This window comes from Eumetopias jubatus, unplaced genomic scaffold (genome assembly GCF_037043125.1).
Source record: "Eumetopias jubatus isolate StellerSeaLion01/CBP00866 unplaced genomic scaffold, mEumJub1_p1.0 scaffold_10, whole genome shotgun sequence".
In the NCBI taxonomy this organism is placed as follows: domain Eukaryota; kingdom Metazoa; phylum Chordata; class Mammalia; order Carnivora; family Otariidae; genus Eumetopias; species Eumetopias jubatus.
In genome coordinates, this window is record NW_028274816.1 from 78,878,189 (window position 1) to 78,901,595 (window position 23,407).

The window sequence follows — 23,407 nt, forward strand, 5'->3', positions numbered from 1 at the left end:
GGTCAGGGCTGAAATGGCTCCTTTCATGAAGAATTTAGTTCTGGGGCTGTTGCCACGGTGACTTCTAACGACTTTAATGACAGTAGACATCCCCTGAAACATTGTCCAGTGATTACATCCCGGGGACCACATCCAGTGTCAACTCGGAGTCAGAAGGACAGCCTGTATATCCGAGCTCTGTCGCCTGGTTACACTCCGGTTTCCCGCCTGGCGCGGCGCCCTGATGTCTTCCTGCCTCCAGATGCTTTCCAGTGACAAACACCTTGACAGTGCAATAAGAATGGCCTCCCTCAGGCGTGCCCTGGGTCCCTTAGGGTTCCATCACCTCCAAGTCTTGTCTGTGGGCTCTGTCGCTGCGCCCTGGCCCCTCCCCGGGGTGCAGCCCCTGGTGTTTAAGGAAGGCCATGCGCCCCCCGAAGGCCTTCCCACAAGCGCCACATTCAAAGGGTCTCTCTCCAGTGTGGATCCTCTGGTGACTGAGAAGGTGGGAGTTCTGACTGAAGGCCTTCCCACATTCAGGGCAATTGTAGGGTTTCTCTCCCGTGTGCATGCGGTGGTGTTTAATGAGGTCGGAGCTGCCCCTGAAGGACTTCCTGCATTTAGCACAGGGGTAAGGCTTCTCCCCGCTGTGGATTCTCTGGTGCCTTGTGCTGAGCTCTGCTGGAAGGATTTCCCACACTCTGCACACGCATGGGGCTTCTCTCCTGCGCGAGTCACTGGAGGTCCCACGAAGTCCGAGCTGCCCTGGAAGGTTCTGGCACGCTGGCTGCGCCGGGGCGCTCTCTCTTCCCCATGAGTTCCCCGCTCATCCCCAGGCACCTGGTCCTGACTCAGTGTCCTCCCGCATCCCTGGGGTTTCTCTGCAGCGTGAAGCCTCTGGTGTTTGAGAAAGGCTGTGCGCCAGATGAAGGGCTTCCTGCAGGCCCCGCACTTGTAGGGCTTCTCCCCGGTGTGGATTCTTCGGTGCTGGACAAGGAGTAAGCGCTGCCGGAAGGCTTTCCCGCACTCACCGCATGGATATGGCTTCTCCCCGGTGTGGATTTTCTGGTGCGTGAGCAGGTGTGAGCTCTGGCTTGAAGGCCTTCCTGCAGGCCCTGCACTCGTAGGGCTTCTCGTCGGTGTGGATTATCCAGTGCCGGATGAGGTCTGAGCTTCCCTGGAAGGTTTTCCCATACTCCGTACACTCATAGGGCTTCTCCTCCCTCTCTGTTCTCTGCTGTCCCAGCTGGCCCGCGTCCTGGCCCACGTGCAGCCTCTGGTGCTTGAGCAGAGCCGTGCGCCCGCTGAAGGCCTTTCCACACCCGCCACACGCATAGGGCCTCTCCCCGCTGTGCAGCCTCTGGTGCTTGGTGAGGCACGCACGCTGTCTGAAGGCCTTCACACACTCAGGGCACGTGAAGGGCTTCACCCCGGTGTGGGTCCTCTGGTGTGTGGCCCGGTGTGAACTCTGGCTGAAGCTCTGGCCGCAATCAGCACTCGTACGGCTTCTCTCCAGTGTGAACTCTGTGGTGGATGACCAGGTCCGAGCTCTGGCTGAAGGCCTTCCCGCATTCGTGGCACGCGAAAGGCTTCCCGCCGCCGCCGTGGGTCCTCTGGTGCAGGACCAGGCTGCAGCTCCCGTGGAAGGCCTTGCCGCACTCCTGGCACTGATAGGGGTTCTCGCCGCTGTGGATCCGCTGGTGCCTGGCCAGGCTGGAGCTCTGGTTGAAGTCCTTCCCACACTTGCAACACAGGTAAGGTTTCTTCCCTGTGTGAATTCTCTAATGAATAATGAGATTTGAACTCTGGTTGAAGTCTTTCCCACATTCGTCACACATATAGGGTTTCCTCCCCGTGTGAATTCTCTTGTGGATGATCAGGTTTGAGCTCCGGTTGAACGTTTTCCCACATTCCTGACATTGATGGGTTTTCTTCACGTTACCAGTTTTCTGGCGCTGGGTGACCTCTGCCGTCTGCTGGAATCTCTCACCACAGGCTTCTCCGCTGTGGGATCTTTCTCCTGTAGAAAGTGTTCTTTCTCTCCCATTACATCCGTGGCCTCTCTCTCCTGCGATGGCTTTTGCGGGAATGAGATTCACTTCCTTGATAGCTCTCCCTTGGGAAGTGGGGAGCCCCCCCTGCATCCTGTGAGGGGCTCACCCAACGCCTCAATGACCTGACCACAGGGTCAGCAGCTTCAACCAACCCACGCTCCTGACGGATCAGTCTCTGGCATCCTTTGGATACAACCCTTGCTGGATCTTTGTCTCCAGGTACGTTCATCTTTGACTTCTGGCCCTTTATGTTATTCCTGATCTCTGGATCTGAAATGATAAGTAGACCATGCTAGCATTCCTAAAATACAAACATCACCTCTTCCCCCATACTGAGAAGTCTAAGAGGGAAGAACAAAGAACTGAGAAGAGGCCTGTATCCCGGCTGGGTCTGAGATTCGGACCTTTTTGGAGATTGTGGCCACCACCAGAACACCCCCACTTGTGTCTGCTCTCTAATAGACATATACAATTTTTAAAAGAAAAAAAAAATGAAGTGGTGCATGAACGCCAGGAGGAGAACCCCCTTCCTTTTCCTTTTCCTGTGGCCTTGCACTGTCCCTCTGGCACCATCCACAGACAAAATCTAAACCTCGTGCCCACTGGCCAAGGAGAAACGGTGCAGATCCAGTAATACAAGGAGGACAGAGAAGGGCGGAGGAGGAGGTGAGAGCCCAGTCCTTCCAGAACACCCAGGCAAACCCAGAACTGTGCCCCCCACCCTGCCATCCCCTTGAGATGAGGCTGGATGCCCTTCGGCACAGACTGCAAGCGCCCTGCCACCAGGCATCAAAACCACTGGGAATCCTCGATTCTCTGATGCCAATGATCCCTGTACAGACTCTCCTTATTTGTGTGTTTCACCCCAAACTCAGAGAGCGGAGAGCATATGGACACCCCCCTCCACCGGTGGGGCCAGCTCTGCCTCCCACAGCGTCTCCTCCCCACGGAGCTTCCGTGGAGCGCAGGCCTGGGGCCCAGCATCCTCCGTGACCTGCTCACAGCCACATCCCACAGCATCCTGAATTCCTGAAACAGAAGCCCCTGCTCAGGAACCACCCAGGAGAGAGCAGCAGACACTTGGTACCTTCGCTTCTCTCCTTAGAACTCTGCTATGTCGCTCATCACCCTGGCTCTCAGTGGCCAATCCTGTCCTCACTTTAGAAAGGGGAGACCACGGGGTGAAACCCCTACGTCACCCTGTCTTGTCAGCGACTCCGCACTCCGCTGTATTTCTTCTCTGCCGCTCCCCAGTGCTGATCTGCCCTCTGAGCCCTGCTGTGGGCCATGCACTGCACTAGGTGGGAAGTAACGAGCACCATGCAGGACGATACCGAGGACAGAGTCCCTCTCCTTGAAGAGCCCCTGCTGGGCTGGGGGCTCAGGAAGGGTGCGCACGGGGTGCCGTGAGACCTTGCAGGAAGAGCACGTCCTTGACGGGGGACAGGCAGGAAACTTCTGGAAGGATGAAGCTTCTAAGCTGAGGCCTCAGAGACCACCTGAGATAACCAGACTTCCCACGAGGCTGCAGCATGTGCATGGGCGGAAGGTGAGAGAAGCCACCAGCGTCCACGCACGCACATGGGACCGAGCCCAGGATGCGGGACAGCAGAAGGTGGAGCTGGGAAGGGCTGGTCAACTCGTGGAGGACCAAGAGCTTTGGGCTTTCTCCTGAAGGCCATGGGAAGCCCCTGAAGGGGTTAACGCAGGAGAATGGTGTAAGCAGATTTATGGTTTTAGAAGACTGTTCTGACCGTTTTCTGGAGGGTGGATGTTGGGTCAAGGCTGCGAGCGGGGGTATCAGGCAGGCAACTACAGCAGTGGTCTGCTTGGAGCCTGGGAGGGCCCCAGTGAGCTCCGGGCAGAGGGAACGGGGGGATCGAGTCCATATGTCAGAGAAGCAAGACCTGGTGCTGTCCTAGACAGAGGGGCCGAGGGGGCAGGGCAGGCATTAAGGATGGTATCCATGTTTCTAACTTGGGCAACCGCCTGAATTGGGTAGTTGGAGGCTGAGTGAGGGGAAGGCAGTGGGGGAAATAATTTCAGACTTGTTGGGGATACCTGTGAGGCATCCAGGAGAAACGCCTGCAGAGCCAACGGGCCAACAGTTCCGGAGCCCGGGAGGAACATCTGGAATGCAGACAAAGATGTCGGGATCATCAGCACACAAGTAGCAAGTAGCATCTAAAGCAGCAAAGTGTCACTAATTATGGCTTGGAGACCTGAGCAGAGCACAGGGTGTGGGAGTGAGCAGAACCAAGTTAGAATCCCAGAGTCTTAATCTCCCTCAACCATCCTCCTCTCGATGTCCAACAGAAGGAAGAGCACTTGTCCCACAGTGTCATTGTGCCGACAAAGCCCCCCAAGGTGGACAGTGCACACCATGACCATGTAAACTTCTCAAGAGACTCCACAGGGCTGGGGGCTCCTTCTGTTTTCAGTGTTGGAACAGGGGCCTGAATATAGCAGGCGTGCAATAAAAAACTGCAGAATGAGTCAGCAGGTTACCCCTTGACCCAATAATTCCTGAAATCCTTTTCTCTCTTGGCTTCCACAGTGGGTGATATTCCAAGCACTTTTGTACTATCTTTACCCATTTCTCAGTGTATTACAAGCATTATGGAGGCCCAGCCCCTAGTCCTGTCTTTATGTGACATATCAGTGGCCACACCCCCTCTGGCTCCCGTGATCTCCTCTGTCCAGGACGAATCATGATCTGGAACTCCTATTCCTCACCCACATTTTCATCTACACTCACTGTGCATCTCTAGTCCTGTGTCTTACTGGATTGTGAAGCAAATGGATAAAGATGAACTCGTCATCTTACACTTATTCCCCTTTCTTACTATCCATTTCTGCCAAATGACCCGTTTTCATTGAACAAGTATTTACCGTGATCCTATGGCGTCCAGGCACTGTTCTCGACCCTGTGATGCCGTGGTGAACAAGACCAAGTCCCTGCCTTCGTGGGGTCTGGCGTTCCAGGGGCTTCTAGGCCAGAGACACAGTCGTTTATGCCACCTAAAATGTGGTCCACACACCAGCACCATCAGCCTGTCCCAGGAGCTTGGTAAAAATGCCAATTCTCGAGCAGCGTCCCAGACCCACTGAGTCAGACCGTGGGGGAGGGGCCTGGCAGTTGGTACCTGCCAAGCCCTCCAGGAGACGCAGGTGGGCTATGATTTCATCTTGGACTCCCCTCTTTCCATACCTACGAACTCTGAAAACTCCTTTGGCCCTCTCCAACCCCACCTGAGTCCAGAACCTTCTCACCCCGTGCTTGGATTGCTTGGAAAAATCTCTGATAAATCTGCTTTCTGGTTCCAAATGGTAAAGCTAATGCTGTTGGATGAAGTACTTTTCTCAACTCCTGCTTTCCCTGACGACAATGATCGAAAACTTACCGTGAATTTTTAAATCATCTATTAAAGGAAATGATAGCGCCTCTTGACTTCCGAGCTATGTTATTCCCTAGGGCTGCTGTAACAAAGTATCCCAGAGTGGGTGGCTTTGAGCACAACCGCGTTCTCTCGCAGTCGGAGGCCAGAAGTCTGAAGCGAAGGTGCCGGCAGGTGGCTTCCTTCTGTGGGCTCAGGGATAGCCTGCCCCCCTCCCCCCAGCAGCCGGTGACAGCAGGCAGTCCTTGTGTCCCTTGCTTTGTAGATGCATCACCACAATCTCTGCCTCCCTCCCCACGTGGCTTCTCCCTGCTTTGGTTTCTTCACATGGCCCTGTTCTTATAGGGACAGCACTCACATTGAATCGGGGGGGGGGGAGGGGGAAGGGAGCTGTTCTATTCCAGTATGACCTCACCTTAACTAATTATATCTGCAACGATCCTATTTCCAATAAGGTCCCATTCTGAGCTAGTGGGGTTAAGACGTCGATATACTGAGCGGACACAATTGGGGTGGAGGGACGCAATGCAACATGGAACGAGAGCCCTCCTCTATGATTCACCTAAGAGCAAAACTGTGCTTCACGGTCTCCCCTAACTTCCCAGACACTGTGCTTCTCTCTGCTGTCCCTTTGCCTCCCACTCTTCTGCTCGCGATGCTGCTCCAGGTCTTCATCTACTCCGGGAACCCAGAACCCAAACAGCCACAGGCCAGGCACTTCATCAGAACGAATGAAGGAAGCTAGGTGATGATCCATGACAAAATGATACTTTGCTTCCATGTCAGGGAGATGGTGGAGACTAGTGGGGACTGGGGCTCTGGAAATTGGATGCCGATTCTGAAGGCGGAGCTCCTCAATTCCTGCTCAGTGCACCGTGTAGACATGGTGGGGGGGGCGGCATGTGGACACGTCTGAGCTTTAAAGACATGCTAAAACCTAGATCTTGTGTGAGTAGATGTGAAAGACATTTCCGCATTTTAAAATGCTGGCCTCCGATTCAAATAAAATCCAAGGGCATGAGTGAGGAAAATGCTGTCTACAGTCCTACCTGGCCCTGGGGCCATCATTCTTCAGCCTGTGACCTTCGCAAACACTTCCCACAGCTGCAGGCCCACATGTTGGCACCTTCTAACCATTTCAATCCTTTTAAAGTCATATTCGCGTGCATGCGTTACAACGATAGAGCCCCTGCCTAGAGAGGGACCCGGAGACTTGCACACTCAGGCACACACGTGAAACAAGTTAGTAAGCACTAGCTCAACGAGCTAAACGAGATGAGAAGCTCGGAGATGCAGGTGGCAACTCTGGAAGGCTTCCCAGAGGAAGGGGCTTTTGAAGCTACTCCTAAAAGAATGGGCATGCCTTTACAAAGAAGAGACCGGCCTAGACCTCGCCCCCCTCCTCTTGAGCTCCCAGAGCAGGAACATTTCAGATCAAGCAGGACAACACGTCTGGCCCGCACAGCTCATTCCTGTGGTTCGGTCTGGTCCCCCATCGGGGTCCTCGGTCACCCCCGAAGCCCAGAAACCAGGTCTTGTGCAAAGGCTCCGGGCACAGCGCAGGGCAGGGAGCAGGGGCAGCCTGGGCCTGGGGGAGAGGCAGCTCGCTGCCCCCCAGGAGGGAGCTGGCCCCCACCAGGGTACGGAGAGGCAGCAGCGGAGGGTCGTGGCGGCGCGCGCCGGGAGCCAGAAGGGGACCCTGCCCCGCCGTCCCCAGGCCCAGCCTCTCCCCACTGGCCGGCCTCCAGGGGTCTGCTCCGCGCCCCGCTTCCCCGGCGGGGGGTTAAGGTGACCGGGCGCCGGGACCCCCGGCTCGGCGAACGCAGCGGGTCTCACCTCCAGGCCACCCCAGCCTCCCGCTCCGCCGCGGCCCCCTCCACGGCGGCCATCGCGCAACCCCGGCTCGGCCCGCGTCAGGAGCGCTCCCCGAGCCGGCGGTCCCCCCGCCCCCGCCGCCAGCTCCCGCGGCCAGCTCCCGCGGCGGACGCCTCCCGCCCGCTCGGGGTCTCCTCTGCGCAGACTCGGGCAGTTCCCGCGGCGGACTCCCCCTCGCCCTCTTGGGGGTCTCCTCTGCGCAGACTCGGGCAGCCCCGCGGCGCCCGCTCGGTGTCTCCTCTGCGCAGACTCGGGCGGCCCTGCGGCTCCCGTTCCCGCCCGCTCGAGGGTCTCCTCTGCGCAGACGCGGCCGGGCTCTAGGCGCCCGCTGGGACTCGCACGAGTCGACTCCGGGGAGGCTCCATGCGGCGCGGGCTGGTGCACCTGCCAGTTGTCCGGGGTCTTAGACCCGCCGGCGGCTGGGCTGTGGCCCGTGGGTCCGGGTGGGCGAGACCTCAGCAAGCAGTTTTACATTTTTGTTCCAATTTTCTTTAGTCCTCCCCCCCGCCCCCGCAAGACCCCCTTTAGGGTCTCACTCGTGGATGCCTTCTATTTGCAATTTCTATCTGCAATGCCCCGTCCAAGCCTTGGTGACAGGTACCCAAGGACAGCTGGCGTAACGTTTAAAAGGGCAGGTTCTGAAGTGAGAACTCCAGACACTCAGACGGAATCACTCTCCTACCACTTGGGGCCTGTGTGACTTTGGCAAGTTAGTTAACCTCTCTGCGTCTCGCTTGATGGGTCGTCCCCCTTTTCCTCGCTAGCTGTAAATGCTGTCTATATCACTGACTCAGCTGTACATGTATTTGGTGTATGCTTCTCCACTTATCTATATCTTCTTTGATAATAAACTGTTATTGAGCTTTTATTTTCCTAAAGGTTTTTTTTTGTTTTAAGATTTTATTTATTTGACAGAGCACAAGCAGGGGGAGCGGGAGGCAGAGGGAGAGGGAGAAGTAGAGAGCAGGGAGCCCAATGCAGGACTCGATCCCAGGACCCCGGGATCGTGACCTGAGTCAAAGGCAGACGCTCAACGACTGCGCCACCCAGGCGCCCCTATTGTGAGCTTTTAAGTACGTTTTAGAGTCTGGTAGGGCTAGTCCTCTCTCCATTTACTCTTTCTTGTCACAAAATTGTGACCATGAATATACTCATATTTCTTATTTTTAAATTAACAAAATAAAGGGGTTTTGTGTGTGTGTGTGTGTGTGTGTGTGTGTGTGTGTGTGTGTGTTCTAAGAACCAAGGTCTGCTTAAGGCAGAAAATGAAAATGGACGGTGGCGGGAAGGACAGGAGCTACCTTTTGAGACTTCGTCCTGTGAGGAGTGGTTTATTCTAGTGGTTTAGTCCCTCCTGCCCCCTGCTCCTGTCGCCCTCCCCTCCCCCACCTCCTTCTTCCATGAGGAACTCTTCTGATCTCGTCTGGGCTGAACATGCTTCTCCTCTCACCTGTGATTCATTTGTGCCGCAAATATCTACGGAGTGCCGGCTCGGCCAGGCACTGGGATGCGATAAATGTGGAGCTGAACCCGAGGCCCTCTCGTGGAACTTAGAGTCCCATGGACGAGATTCACTTCCACCAATGCCTATAAAGCGAGAACTGTCACGGGAGCTCTGGACCGCGCAAGGTGCCCGAAGACTTTAGAAAAGAAGATCTGACCTATACGGGACAGACTCTGAAGTCTCCCTGCAACCGGGCTTTCTCGAAAGAGCCAGGCACACGGAGGACAACGAAGGAACAAGCCCATCTCTAACGACACAGCTCGGCTCCTGGAACAGGAGAGTGTGGAGGCCGCCTTCAGGCCAACAGGCTTGAGCAATGCAACGCAGAAAGGCCCCCAGGGACCTCCTGGCTGGAGGCAGACCCATCAGGGGACCCACCTCAAAACAGCCACAGGCCCTAACTGACCGATGGGCTTCTTACAAGCAGGCACAGTTACCAAAAAGGGGAGAATTCCATACATCCCCGTACCTGCTCACCTTCCCCTTTAAAAACAGCCCCCAGGGGCGCCTGGGTGGCTCAGTTGGTTGGACGACTGCCTTCGGCTCAGGTCACGGTCCTGGAGTCCTGGGATCGAGTCCCGCATCGGGCTCCCTGCTCGGCGGGGAGTCAGCTTCTCCCTCTGACCCTCCCCCCTCTCATGTGCTCTCTCTCTCATTCTCTCTCTCAAATAAATAAAAATAAATAAATAAATAAATAAATAAATAAATAAATAAATAAATAAATAAAAACAGCTCCCACCCCCCACCTCCTCGCAGACCATTTCTCCTCCGGTACCCTTCCCGCGCTCCCTTGCGGTGTAGTCAATGAACTTCTATCACCTGTGTTCTGCCTCAGGTGGATTCATTCCCTGCCCCTACCACAGGCTTCCACCTGATCCTCGCCCCACCTATGGGGGCCCCCATCCAATCGAGAGACACTCCACTGAGGCACAATATTTAGTGGCCTGTCCAAAGATTTTGTGGTTCCCGTACATTTGGGGGAACCCGGCACATGGAGCTTTTGCCTGTCTGGGACGCTAGTCCTCCTTGGGGACCTGTTGGCCTCCAGCCCCGGTGACTCCTCAGTGAGGCTCTGAAGCCCCAGGGGGAGGCAGCTGGACTGCCCTTGCCTGGAAGCCTGCAGGATGTCCCCTTTTCCCTTTGGAGGGACCCTTCCCTCCCTCTCCTTGCTCTTCTCGGCACTTCGGGAGTCTAACCCTAGTGGCCCCTCGAAGGACTGAAGGCCTGCGCCAGGGCGGCTCCCTAGGGCGGTTGGACTGGCTGCGCCGAGCGCGAAGGGCCCCCTCCCTCTGCTTTCTGACTCCGACCGGAGGTCTGCCCCTAGAGTCCCACATCACTGGCTCCAGCCACCATTCTGGTCTGCAGGCCGACTGTTCCCACATGGCTGAGCGGCGAGTCCCCCCCTCCTCTGTCCCACCTGGTGGGTTTCGCTGCTGGGGGGATACCCCCACAGGAAGCGCCTTGCCATTAGCTGCAGCCCTCTTGGCGGGACCCCTGGTGCAGTGGGACACCCCAAAAGAGTCTCCCTGTATTTGCACGACCCCTCTGGGTGATGGGATGCCCCAAGAGTCTGTCACCTCAGATAGGGCAGCAGGACGCCCTGACTGGAATCACCACCATGAGTCAGAGCTCCATTCCCTGTGGCAGGCGCCTCACTGGGGCGGCCAGTCTTTCCCCTACAGACCCCCTCTCTTCCTTCCAACTCACTCTTAGGCTGTGTCCATCAAAGCTGGAACAAATCTGACCCCCAAGGCTTGAGGAAAAACGTCTCCCCTTTTTGTGTTTCCTGGCCTCCTACAAACTCCCGGATCAGGAGGCATGGCCCTCCCTTGGGGCTGTCTTCCAACGCTGTTCTCCAGCTGGACCTTTGCTGGAACGCCTCCCCGTGCGTTCGCTGTCCCATAGGTGTCTTGCTCGGTGTCATGGCCCCAAATCAGGACCTGGACCTAGGAGCCCCTTGCAGAATGTGTGTGGCCATCAACCAGTCTAAATAAACCCCCTCCCGACATTTGGATGCTGGCTGATTCACTGTTCCTCCTTCTCATAGATGTGGGGCTTCTCCCTCATTCATTTTCTGGGCTCATGGCTATGATTGTTGGAGCCACTGTGGCTTGTCTACCTCGACCCGAGGCTTTAAGGAATATTCCCAAGCAGCTGCTGAAACTCCTTGTGTTTTGGGGAAGTTCCCCAACTATTCTGGCCCAACACGGACTGCCTACTCCCTCTTGTTGGCAGGAGAACATGGCGTCTGCTCCTTCATTCGAGCTGATGAGGCTTAAAACCAGGAGTCCTCGGTCTCTGCCTTCTGGGGGCACCTTGCCTCTTATGCCTCTCTCTCCTCCTGTCTCTGCACCACCTTGGGTGCAGCCTGCATAACTGACTTCCTAGACCATCCTTGGTGCCTCCCCCAGCACCACTGGCTCCTTCCCCTCCCCCGCATAGTCAAGGGTGAAGAGCATCCCCTCATATTTGCACCACCCACTTCAGACTGCCCCAGCGGGGTCCCAGGTGAAAACTGACAATGGGGAACAAATTGATTGACTGTTAAGCGAACCCAGGTGAAATGTAATTTGATATTTAAACTAATTTAAGTTTGTTGTTTAATTAAGACATTTCTTTAGAGTTATCAGCATTAAGCGTGAAACTTTTTATTCTACCAAGGTTTACTGAAGGTCAAATAAGCTTGTGATCTCCGTGGCAATTTGTTGGCAAAAAGATGACTTAAAATGATGGTGAATTTGGTTGGTCTCCAAGTTCTCATGGGTAATTGTTAAGATACCTTTCAAGGTCTTTGGTAACCCAAAACTTGAAAGTTTGAGTGATAAATTGGGATTGAATTTGTTGGACCTCTAGGTCTTTTCCAAATAGAATGGAGTGCTAACACATTGATTACTGATCGTAGGTTTGTACTTTTGGCTTCTTAATGCAGAGAAACAGGATGTCTGAGTGTTGGAAAACATGCTTTGTGCTTAATTGATTCATAAATTTGCCAACTAAAGAATTCTGGTGTAACAATTCACAGTTGGTTACTACTTAGTTTCCACTGGAGACTCAGGTTTCTTAGAGTTAAAATTCTGCTGAATGTAATTAAGACTGATGGAAATAAGAGAAACAACTCTGTATGTAGAAAAGTAGATGATATGTAAGAAAGATAGAAGGAATGGGAATACATTTTTGTTGAAGGTAAAAGAAGGTAATTTTGTCCTAAATGAGCCTGGTTGTTTGGAGAGAAATGGCTTGGGACAAAATCTGAATGCAAAAGAAAGTTGTAGAAGGTTTGTGATGGGAAAACTTTGGAAAGGAATTTTTTGTGTGGTCAGGATGGACTAAGATGGAAATGAATGGAGTTTAAAAGTACACTGGTATAAGATTAAAATTCTGCTTTCTCTCTGTTAGAAAGACAAAGTTTTCTTGCATTGTTGGTTTGTTCTTGATAAGGAAATGTAAACAAAGCTCTTTTTTCTTTGCCCAGAAAACCAAAGTTTCTATGTTTTGTCTTTATTAGGTCTTTATTGAGCTGTAATCCTATTTAGGCATGTGCTTTAAAGCTTTCTAAGGTTTTAGCAAATTTCCCCGAGATTTGAATTGTAAATGAAGTCTCTGACTAATTAGGCTTGTTTATTGGTATGTTGTGTTCTGTTTACCACAGAAATGTGACAGGATTTCTAACTAACAGCGGGGAGTCTGCTTCTCCTTCCGTCTCTCCCCCGCCTGACTTGTGCTCTTTCTCACGCTCTCTCAAATAAATAAATAAATAAAATCTTAAAAAAAAAAGATTCCCTTCTGCCCCCCATGCCCATGAGCAAGTGTTCTCTCTCAAATAAATAGATACATAAATAAATCTTTTAAAAATCACAAAATAGGTAAGAATTTTCAAAACTAAAAGGTTGCATTCAAACTGAAAAAGAATTAGTAATATGGGATTAAATAAATTGAGGAAGATAATTACACTTTTGTGACTCTTGCCTAAGACATTGCTGGCTCTTTCAGACTAAGAAAACTTTCTCTTAAGTTAGCTATGACTTACAGAAATGCAATAAAGTATTCATTTGTGAACGAGTTGAAGTGTTTGACTTTTCTCTTTACCTGAACCCTCTGAAATTCAAAAGGTCTCAGTGAGTGTTCTTTCATAGTTGTTTGCATAAGTTCAATAAGAATCTGTTCTCCTGGGGATGCCTGGGTGGCTCAGTTGGTTACGCGTCTGCCAGGACCCTGGGATCGAGTCCCATAAATAAAATCTTTTTTAAAAAAATCTGTTCTCCTTGTAACAGGACATTGGAAACATTGGTTATTTTACCAAGGCTTTGACTGGAATGTCATATTTGAGAGAGGCATGCATAGACTCAGATATGACCCAACAGCTTTAAGGAACTAAGGTTGACTTTATGAAACTTGGAGCCATAAAACCCCTTGGGAATGTTGGCCTCATACCTTGCTTACAGAGTTCCCAGAAGCTTCACCAGGTGAGTCAAGAATGTCACTTCCTGACAGGTGCAGGAACCTCGGGATATTTGGGGGACCTCATAAAGAGGAATTCGCCCAAGTCTACAGGTATGGCAAGTACTTGGCTTGGCTTTTGGCCTAGAGAGGCTACTAAAAGTTCCATCAAGATTTAAAAAAAAAAAAAGATTTTATTTATTTGACAGAGAGAGACACAGTGAGAGAGGGAACACAAGCAGGGGGAGTGGGAGAGGGAGAAGCAGGCCTCCTGCGGAGCAGGGAGCCCAATGCGGGGCTCGATCCCAGGACCCTGGGACCACGACCTGAGCCAAAGACAGATGCTTAATGACTGAGCCACTCAGGCGCCCCTCAATCAAGATTCTTTATGAAAAGTTCCAGCAAAGCAAATTTTAGAAGATCTATATGGCCAATCACTGTTCTTGCTGAGCTTATGTAAATAATTAGGCCAAGTTTGTTAAAATTGGACCTGTTTTTTGAACAGATTAGTCTTGATTTAGCTATCTCTGAAAATAATGGTGATTTTAGAGAGAAAAATTGTGTTTCAATAACACATTTGCAGGTGTTAAATTCTCGTTCCGATTGTCTTGGAATGTTTGTTGTTTGCTGAAGCTAGGCACCTTGAGGTAAACTTCAGAGAAATTGCCACAGGAGCTCATGTATAGGCCATCTTCATGCTTGTTATTCTGTGGGGATAACAGGACCCCATGGGCATAGGGTTACGTGAACAGCTGGAGAATGGGATGGTTCTACAAAAATTGTATAACTCAGGTAGCACCTTGACCAGTTCTCTGTGGCCGGGATGAGAAAGTTGTTCCTTACCAGCCAGAGCACACCCCACTTTATGGAGTTAACTATGGATTTGTGGAAATAAGGGATGACCCTGCTGTCTTCGTGATTGGATTGACTGATGCACCTGGCGATGCCCATCTCTCTCCAGAAAAGTCTTCTCCCACTTGCCAGTGATTCCTTGTAATTAGGATATTAAGGCTAAACATCAAACAAAAAGGGCTTCTTGATGGCTTTATCCCTTTGCTATATTTGTCCTAGGAGCCACCTTTATTGATGTGAAATTGCAAATAGAGGTTCTAGCCAAGCATACAACAGCCACCTTTAACAAAGCCCATCTCGGGCACCTGGGTGGCTCAGATGGTTAAGCGTCTGCCTTCGGTTCAGGTCATGATCCCAGAGTCCTGGGATCGAGTCCCACATCAGGCTCCCTGCTCTGCAGGGAACCTGCTTCTCCCTCTGCCTCTGCCTCTCTCTCTCTCTCTGACTCTCATGAATAAATAAATAAAACATTTTAAAAAATTAAAAAAAAACCCAGCCCATCTCAAAGTCCCCCACACATTCAAAAGCTGGCCCTCCAAAACCGAATGGCCCATGATATCCTGACCTCAGCTCAAGGAGGAACCTATGCTTTATAAAAACAGAGGGTTATGTATATACTCCAGATTACCACAGAAATGTGACAGGATTTCTAACTAACATGAATATTCACATTGGCACTTTAAACCCATCCCTCTCTTCCCTGTAATGATTGGTTAAACTCCTGGAGTAGAAGATTTTGTCAACTATCAAAGGATTCTTAGTTGGGCTTCTTTTTCTTTTCTTCGAATTCTACAGTATGTCATATCCCTTGGGCAAACTGTCTCCACCATTACTGACCACCAAAACCAGTACAGTCCAAAACCTGACCCCTTGTTCTCAGGTAACATACATCCAAAATGGTGGGTATTGGGTATACCTCAAGAGTCTTTGCAAGACCGAAAGCCACTTGAACCTGTCTGGACCGGGCCCTATTAAGTTCTCTGGGCCACTCCAACGGCGGTAAAATGGGCCTATCCCCGTGAATCCATCTTTCCAGAATCAAGACCTCTCTGGCCCCAGATGAGGAGCCCTCCATCAAGTACAGCTGCAAGCCGGTTGGAGATCTACACCTGTTACTCAAATGAGACTCGGGTGATGCAGACCCAGGGGCCTAGAGGACCATGAATCTGGCCCATTGCCAGTCCCTGTCCTCTCACATTTGAGCATTCTCTATCAGAAAAACTGCCTGATTATTTTCTTCCCCAAACTCTCATGACTTCTCCTTCCCAATTCCAAGACTGCATTCTTGACCTTTTCCTTCAGGGTGACCTCTCTAAATTTATTTGGTCAGAAATCATAATTTACCAGGAGCTGCTCCCCCCCCCTTAATGTCCTGCTGTCACAATACAATCATCACCCTTTCGGGGCCAAGCTATGTCTTTCTCATTGTCCCCTTTTGGCTTCCTCCTTCCAGACCATGCAACACAAGGATGGTTTTCCTGGAAAGAAATCCGTTCATGGCTCTCCTGGCTTCTTCCCTTTAGGACCCCTGGCCTCAATAGTTCTACTCTTAATTATTGGTCCCCCTCTCTCTAATCTCTTTGTTAAACTCGTCTCTTCTAGAATCCAACAATTCTATATACGAATGGTGGTTCAACAGCAATTGCAGCCCATACCATGGGAGGGTCTCCTCCCCAGACCCATGGACCTGACCACCAAGGAATTTCACCCAAATGGCCTATCAGCACATTAATATAATACCATGTTCTGGTCTATGACTGCATAGGACCCCAGATGGACTGAAGTTCAGTAGGGACATCTCTACACCCCTCATTTAGCAGGAAGAAGCTACTGAAGATGAGACCTCTGCCCAAATGCCAAAGATTTGTCCTTGTCAATCTGTCAGGGGGGAATGTAGAGGCCACCTTCAGGCCAACAGCCTTGAGCAATGGAACGCAGAAAGGCCCGCAGTGACCCCTGGCTGAACACAGGCCCATCAGGCGACCCACTCGAAATATCCATAGGCCCTAACTGACCGATGGGCTACTTACAACCAGGCACGGTTACCAAAAAAGGGAGAATTCCATACATCCCCGTACCTGCTCACCTTCCCCCTTTAAAAACAGCCCCCACGCAGCCTCCTCGCAGACCGTCTGCCCTGCCCGCGCTCCCTTGCGGTGTAGTCAATGAACTTCGATCGCCTTTGTTCTGCCTCAGGTGGATTCCTGACTCCACCTGCAGCACTGTCTCCATGGGGGGGGGGGTCGCCCCACATTTGGGGGCCCCAATCTGGTCAGGACAGACACCCCAGAAAGTCCAATTACAGGAAAAGGACTCTGATTGGCTCTGCGTGGGTCCCCTGTCCAACCCCGGGCAATCCCTGTATCCCGCGGATGGGGTACTCTGATTGGCCTGCTTGGATTCCCGCGGGGATGCGGAAGGGAGCCGCGTTGCTAGGAGACCTCTCAGGTGATGGCAAGAGAAGACAGGTGTTGGGTTCGCAAAAAGGAGACAGCTCTTGGGATAGGGAAAGTCGCGATGTCCACCTTGGGCCAGTGTGGGTGGGCGGCGGGCCAGGAACGTGTGCGGGCTGCCAGGCCTCGCAGGCTCTTTGGCTTTATCCTAAGGGCATCTGACACCTGTCGGGGGTTCACCTGGGTGGGGACCTGGGCGTGAGGAGAGGGGGCCCCCATCCCACTGCGACCACCGCCTGAGACCGAGCCCGCACTGCCCTGCCCAGCCCAGCCCCCTGCGAATTCCTGATTGCAGAAGCTGGGGGACAGCAAAATGATTGCTGTTTTCAGCCGGTAAATTTGGGGGTGACGCGTCATGCAGTAATAGATAAGCAGAACAGGAAGCATCATTTGCTCCATCATATTCTCATCTGTCCATCAACAGTTTTGCTTTGTGATTCAAGCAATTTCCCCCATCACGTTTATGGACTTAGTGATGGATTTCTTTTGTTGGAAGAGATGGCCCTTTACTTTGTGATAAATTGTCGTTGACAGTATTTTCACTTGATCATACGATGTTTCCATTACCTGGGAGACAAGCTGCTAATGTGACAGGTGGAGGTAGACGTGGATGATTATTAAGTGGGGAGGGATTTTTGCAAGGGGACTAACGGAAGTTAGCTGATGGGTAAACATTTTCACATTTTGATGATTTTTTTTCTACCCAAACTCATAACTGTGGAGACTCAGATAATGAATATTAAAACAAAAAACAAAAAACAAGGACCGCCCCCCCAGCAATCATCTTTAGGGCAGGAATGTCTCCTTGCTAATGAAGGCTAAGAACACTCAAATCCTTTCATTTTGGTGCAGTGATTTTAGGTTGCCTTTGAAATCTTCACGATTCACTGTGGCTTCTAATGTTCTAGGATCATAGAGATGGAAGGCACCCATCTTCTCTCCTTCCCTCCCACCTTCCTTCCACAATACTTTCTGGGCCCCTGGATGCGTATCAGCTGCAAGCATTTTTGAGCAGTTCCTAGGCATTGCTCTGTTTTCTGCATGCAGTTTTAAAAATCTCTCACTGTGTAAATCAGAGATCAGGCAAAATCAGGAAAAAAATCTTTAAATGAAGAAAATAATCATTCACTTGTTTTAATCATGGGTTTTGCCATTTGGTCTGAGAAATGCTAACAAATTTACCTAAACTATCTTCCGAAAATCCTCCAACAGTCCACAATAGCCAAACTGTGGAAAGAGCCTAGATGTCCATCGACAGATGAATGGATAAAGAAGATGTGGTATAGATACACAATGGAATATTATGCAGCCATCAAAAAATGAAATCTTGCCATTTGCAATGATGTGGGTGGAACTAGAGGGTATTATGCTGGGCAAAATAAGTCAATCAAAGAAAGATAATTATCGTATGATCTCACTGATATGTGGAATTTGAAGAAACAAGGCAGAGGATCATAGGGGAAGGGAGGAAAAAAATGAAACAAGATGAAACCAGAGATGGAGACAAACCATAAGAGACTCTTAGCCACAAGAAACAAACTGAGGGTTGCTGGAGGGGAGGGGGTTTGGGGGGATGGGGTGGCTGGGTGATGGACACTGGGGAGGGTATGTGTTGCAATGAGCTCTGGGTATTGTGTAAGACTGATGAATCACAGACCTGTACCCCGGAAACAAGTAATACGTTATGTTAATTAAAAAAAATCCTCCAACGTACACCAGATTACAAGGGTAACAATGGTTATGTTGTTTCTAGAAAAGACTCTAAGTAAATGGCTCAGTTTTCTGTCTGAATTACAGAATAACCCCCACATCAAATAGGGGCAAAATATTCAGATATTTTTTAACAGCAGTGCCCGTTTTGCCCGGAATGTCTGGACCACTAGGTGGCAGTGGTTTGCTGCAGGGGGTGATTTCACAGATCGAAACACCTTAATGATACCTTTATTTTTAGACAATAGAAAATAAGCTTGCCAGTTATAGAAGAATCATATGACTTTTGGCCCTTCGTACCCTGTGGCCTAAAAGTCTACCTTGTGGGACGAAAATGTCCACAAAATCAAGGTAAACTTTAAAGCGAGTTGCAGAACAGTTATCATACTTCCTCCCTTTCTTTCTCCCTCGCTGTCTCTCCCACTTCCTTTCTCACTTCCACAAATATTTATTGAACGCCCAACACATGCCCACACTTTCTAAGTCACTGGAAATACAGTGGTGAGTAAAGCCTCAGGACTGCAGCCCCCATGGAGCTTGTGTTCCCCTGCAGATGGACAGACGGAGAGATCCCACTATTTTTTTTTTTAAGATTTTATTTATTTATTTGAAAGAGAGTGACATGAGCAGAGGTGAGAGGGAGCAGCAGACTCCCTGCTGAGCAGGGAGCCCGATGCGGGGCTCGATCCCCGGACCCTGGGATCACGACCTGAGCCGAAGGCAGACGCTTAACGACTGAGCCACCCAGGCGCCCCCAAAGAACATCTTTAGATACGTGCTTGAGTTTCTTTAGGGCAGTGGTTCTCAAAGTGTGGTCTGGACCATGAAATCAAAACTAGTTTCATAATAATACTAAGATGTTTGCCCTTACTCATGCTTACTCTCTCATGAATGTACAGTGGAGCCTTCCCAAGGTGACGAGACATTGGTGTGGCAATAGGTTGACTGCCGAAGCAGATATGAGAATGTTTTCTATTAAGCCAGACATCAAAGAGATTCACAAAAATGTAACACCATGAGACTCTTCTCACTAATTGTTTTTGTTTGAAAAAAATAGCTATTTTCATAAAAATGTTATTTATATCAACATGACTGGATTTACTGTTATTCTAAGTGAATTAATAAATATTTTGACTCTTTCTCGGTTTTAATTTCCAATAAGGTAAATAGCAGTAGTTTCTGCATAAAAAAAAATCTCTTTGGTGGCTTCATTTCTAAGAGTGTGATAGAGAACTGGGACCAAACAGTTCAAAAGGCACTGTTCCTAGGTCTGTATGCTGAGGTGGGGTTGTCAGGTCATGTATGGTGTTTGCATTTTCAATTTTACTAGTTGCTGCCCAATTGTTCTCCAAAGAGGCTAAACCTGACCTTTAAAAAAAAATATGTATATAGTTAAGGTTTTGGTTTGTTCGCTTGTTTGTTTTTTCCGGGCAAATCTCAAATTGTGAAGAATTGTGGAATTATTTTAAACTAGGTTAGTGAGGCAAAAGAGATTTGATCTATGAGATCATGATTGAGTATCTTTTCTGAGCAATATTGGGAAAGGCAAGGGTAGTATTTATTTTTAATGTCCTCAGAGGAAGTTTGTCTTGGGTCATGAGAACGGCATTGTAGAGAGTTGACATTAAATGTATTGGAAAATTTATTTTTGTTTGGTGCCTCATGGGAGGTAAACGTGTACAAGTTATGCAAATTAGCTTTTTTTTTTTTTTACCATCAGGGAAATTTCATTTCTCGTAAATAACACCTTCTGCAATTTTTTAAAAGATTTTTATTTGAGAGAGAGAACGAGCAGTGTGGAGGGGCAGAGGGAGAGAGAGAGAATGAGAGAGAAGCAGACTCCCTGTAAGCAGGAAGCCCAACTCTGGGCTCAATCCCACGACCCTGGGATCATGACGTGAGCTGAAGGCAGACGCTTAACCGACTGAGCCACCCAGGCACCCTGCAATTTTATTAAAACCAAATATGTTTTATTAAAACCAGTCCTGTTCCACTGATACCCAATTGTAAAAAAAAAAAAAAAATGCCGAGGCATCTAATGTTTAAAAAAATTCACAGGCTGTTAGTTTAGGGATCACTTCATAAGTGACCAAGGTTATTTTAAGCCATTTAGTGTTGTTTCCTCATGGTGGAATATTTAAATTGTTCAACTGTGGCTGATCTAAAACTTTAACTGAACTAAATTTGGGCAGTCAGATCTGGGTAAATATAAAAAACTGAGTTTTACAGTTGAAGGATCAAGATGCAACAGTATTGGGGCGCCTGGGTGGCTCAGTTGGTTAAGCGACTGCCTTCGGCTCAGGTCATGATCCTGGAGTCCCGGGATCGAGTCCCACATCGGGCTCCCTGCTCGGCGGGGAGTCTGCTTCTCCCTCTGAGCCTCCTCCCTCTCGTGCTCTCTGTCTCTCACTCACTCTCTCTCAAATAAATAAATAAAATCTTTAAAAAAAATGCAACAGTATTCATTGCCCATCTCTTACAATGGTTTTGCACGTACCGATGGATACATTCTGCTCTACCAACATGAAATGTGGCCGCGGTCATTTGTTACCCGTGTATTAATGGTGGAAGGCTTCGGGCAGCCCAGGGTTAATCTAGGTGCCGTGTTATTTTGCAGAGGCGCACCTGCCCTCAGGGAGGGCGGGAGGAAGAGGTGAGCAGTGGGAGCTCACTACAACTCAGGACACACCTCTGAGCCGTAGGGATGCTACTGGTGTGGTACGCCTCGACAGAACATATGAAAATTGGTTTTCCGCTGCTAGGAGATTCTGCAGCCACCAGCCGGGCTGACTAAGGGAGCTGTCTGCAGTGAGATCTGCTGTGTTTATGGCGCCAATAGCCAGAGTCCCAGCAACTGATGGTTGCTAAGGAGGTTGATCCAGGCGTGAGCAGGTTGCAATGTGGAATTCTGCGTGGAGGGTCCTTTTCAAGGGGTGGCTAACTCAGACCTGCTGGTTTTAGCCTTTTGGATTATCGACTTTATTTGACTCACTGTAAGTGGTAGAGGACTTTGAAGTCGTCCGCCTCGGCTGTTTATTTGGTAGAAGAAAATGAGCCCGAGGAAGGATGGCTTATTGGCGCTTTCACGTGAAAACTACCCTCCTAGCGCTCACTCTGTGCAGACACTGAATGAGTGGGGTGAACAGATAATTCATCATCCAAACCGCGACATTTTTGAGAGTGGAAAGGTTGCCGTTCATCCCAAGGAGACCTCACACCAAAGCCAAAACCGTCTTGGGCAAACCTGAATCTAGACTCGCCCTAAGACATAACCCTCACCCTGGAGGGGCCCGCATCTCATGGGAAGGAGAGCTGCGTAACCACGGCGGGGGGTGGGGGCTATACCCCGTGAGAAGTGCGAGACAGATGCTGAGGAAGGGTGCACCTGCCCCGTGGGGAGAGACCACCCAGAGAAAACACCGCTCCCGCTGGGTGCTAAGGGGCGAGTCCCAGCGAGTCAGGTGGGGAAGCAGAAGGATGGTCCCAGAAGAAGGAAGGAAGATACAAAGCCTTGGCACCATCTGGGTGCTGGGAAAGGGGCGCGCGGCGGGGGCGGAGCTGCGAGTGGTTTCCCAGGGTCAGACTGTGTGGTGGGAGGCCAGGAGGCAGTGAAATGAGGCCAGCGGGGAGCAGGTTATCAGGGCCTGGCATGGGGCGCTAAGGAGTGTGGGGGCATCTTGCTGGGCACAAGGGCGCCACTGAAGGATCGTAAGCGGGGCCTTGACCGAATCAAATTGGTGTTTTGGAACGTTCATTCTGACAAGTGGGAGATGGATGGGGGGAGGAGAGGCTTTTGCATTAAGCCAGGTGAACCTAAGGCCACGCTGAGGCAGCGATGGTGGGCACGGGCCTTACGCGGCAGAATTGACAGCGTGTGGAGAATATGGAGTCCTGTTACTAAAAAGTCCAGGGGTCATGCCTACGTCAAAGCGTGGCTGCCTCCCGGAGCTGGAACAGAGCCCTTCGGGGTCTGGACTGTCTCTTCCCTCGGCTGGGAGTCCTCTGTGACAGGTTCTACCTTGCGCACTGGACCGCCCTCTGCGGCCCAGAGCACCTGTTCTGGTCCTCCCAGCATCCGCCGACCGGTCCCGGGGCTGAGGGAGTGAGAATCTCTGATTGGCCAGGCTGCCTCACGTGCCCGAGCCCCGGAGCAGGGGTGGGGGGGGTGAGGCCCCACACACGCGGGGCCAACTGAGAGCACCGGAGCCCACGGGAGAATCCCGGGCTTCTGCTGCAAAGAGCAGACCACATTTGGGGGAGGCGAACAAGAGGCCTCCAGCCTGGCGCCGTGGCTGGGCCACCCCCCAGGGCAGTGCCCCGACCCTGGTCCACGCAGCTCCGGAGAGGGCCACAGGCAAGGTCAGGAAAGACCATCCTTGGTCGGGAGGGAGTCTTGGACTGTGGCGAGCCTGAGACATTTGCTGAGAATATAGACGGAGTTATTTTTGCCTGGAAAGGGAGACCGGCTCCAGCCCCCCTCTCTGACCCACGTGCACCTACTCCCCCATTTCCTCTTCCAGGAAGTAGGTGAGCAGGTTGGGATGCAGGTGGGATGAAGCCCGCGCTGCAGACCCAGATCCACCTGCACTTGGGGTGACGGCAAGGGGGTCCATTTTAACTTCAGGCCGAAAGCGCCGGCTCTCCAGCTGCCTTGCCTTGCGGTGCATTTCCAGGTGAACTGCAAATGTCAGTACACCTTCCCCTAAACACTGTGCTGTGCATATCATGAAGCATGGCTCAGTATTTGTTGGCAGTTTTCCTTTTGAGGTAAAATGTACTTAGGTTGAGGGGCACCTGGGTGGCTTAGTCGGTTAAGTGTCCGATCTTGATTTTGGCTCAGGTTGCCATCTCAGGGTCGTGGGATCGAGCCCCAAGGTGGGCTCTGCGCTCAGCGGGGAGTGTGCTTGGCATTCTCTCTCTTCCTCTGCCCCCCTCACTCTAAATAAATAAAATCTTTTAAAAAAATCGACTTAGGCTGAAATGCAGAAATCTTAAGTGTGCCTTCCCGGAGTTTGACAAATGCATACACTTGTGTAATCCACGCCTGGAGGACTTCTTACCACCTGAGCGTGGCTGGAGCAGGCCATGCCTGGGATTTCACCCAAGAGGGCAGGGGAGAACTAGCCCATGAGAGTGGGTTTGGAG

At 50.9% G+C, this 23,407-nt stretch overlaps 1 protein-coding gene across 1 annotated transcript; it reads right to left on the minus strand.

Moving 5' to 3' along the window:
- Positions 1-24: 24 nt before the first annotated feature.
- ZNF594 (zinc finger protein 594) lies at positions 25-22,929 on the minus strand. Its single transcript, XM_088027045.1, is given in 8 exon segments — positions 25-651; positions 654-1,074; positions 1,076-1,472; positions 1,474-2,099; positions 2,101-2,303; positions 4,095-4,163; positions 7,174-7,730; positions 22,763-22,929. Coding segments are annotated over 8 exon segments (2,781 nt in total). The 3' UTR covers positions 25-310.
- Positions 22,930-23,407: the final 478 nt, after the last annotated feature.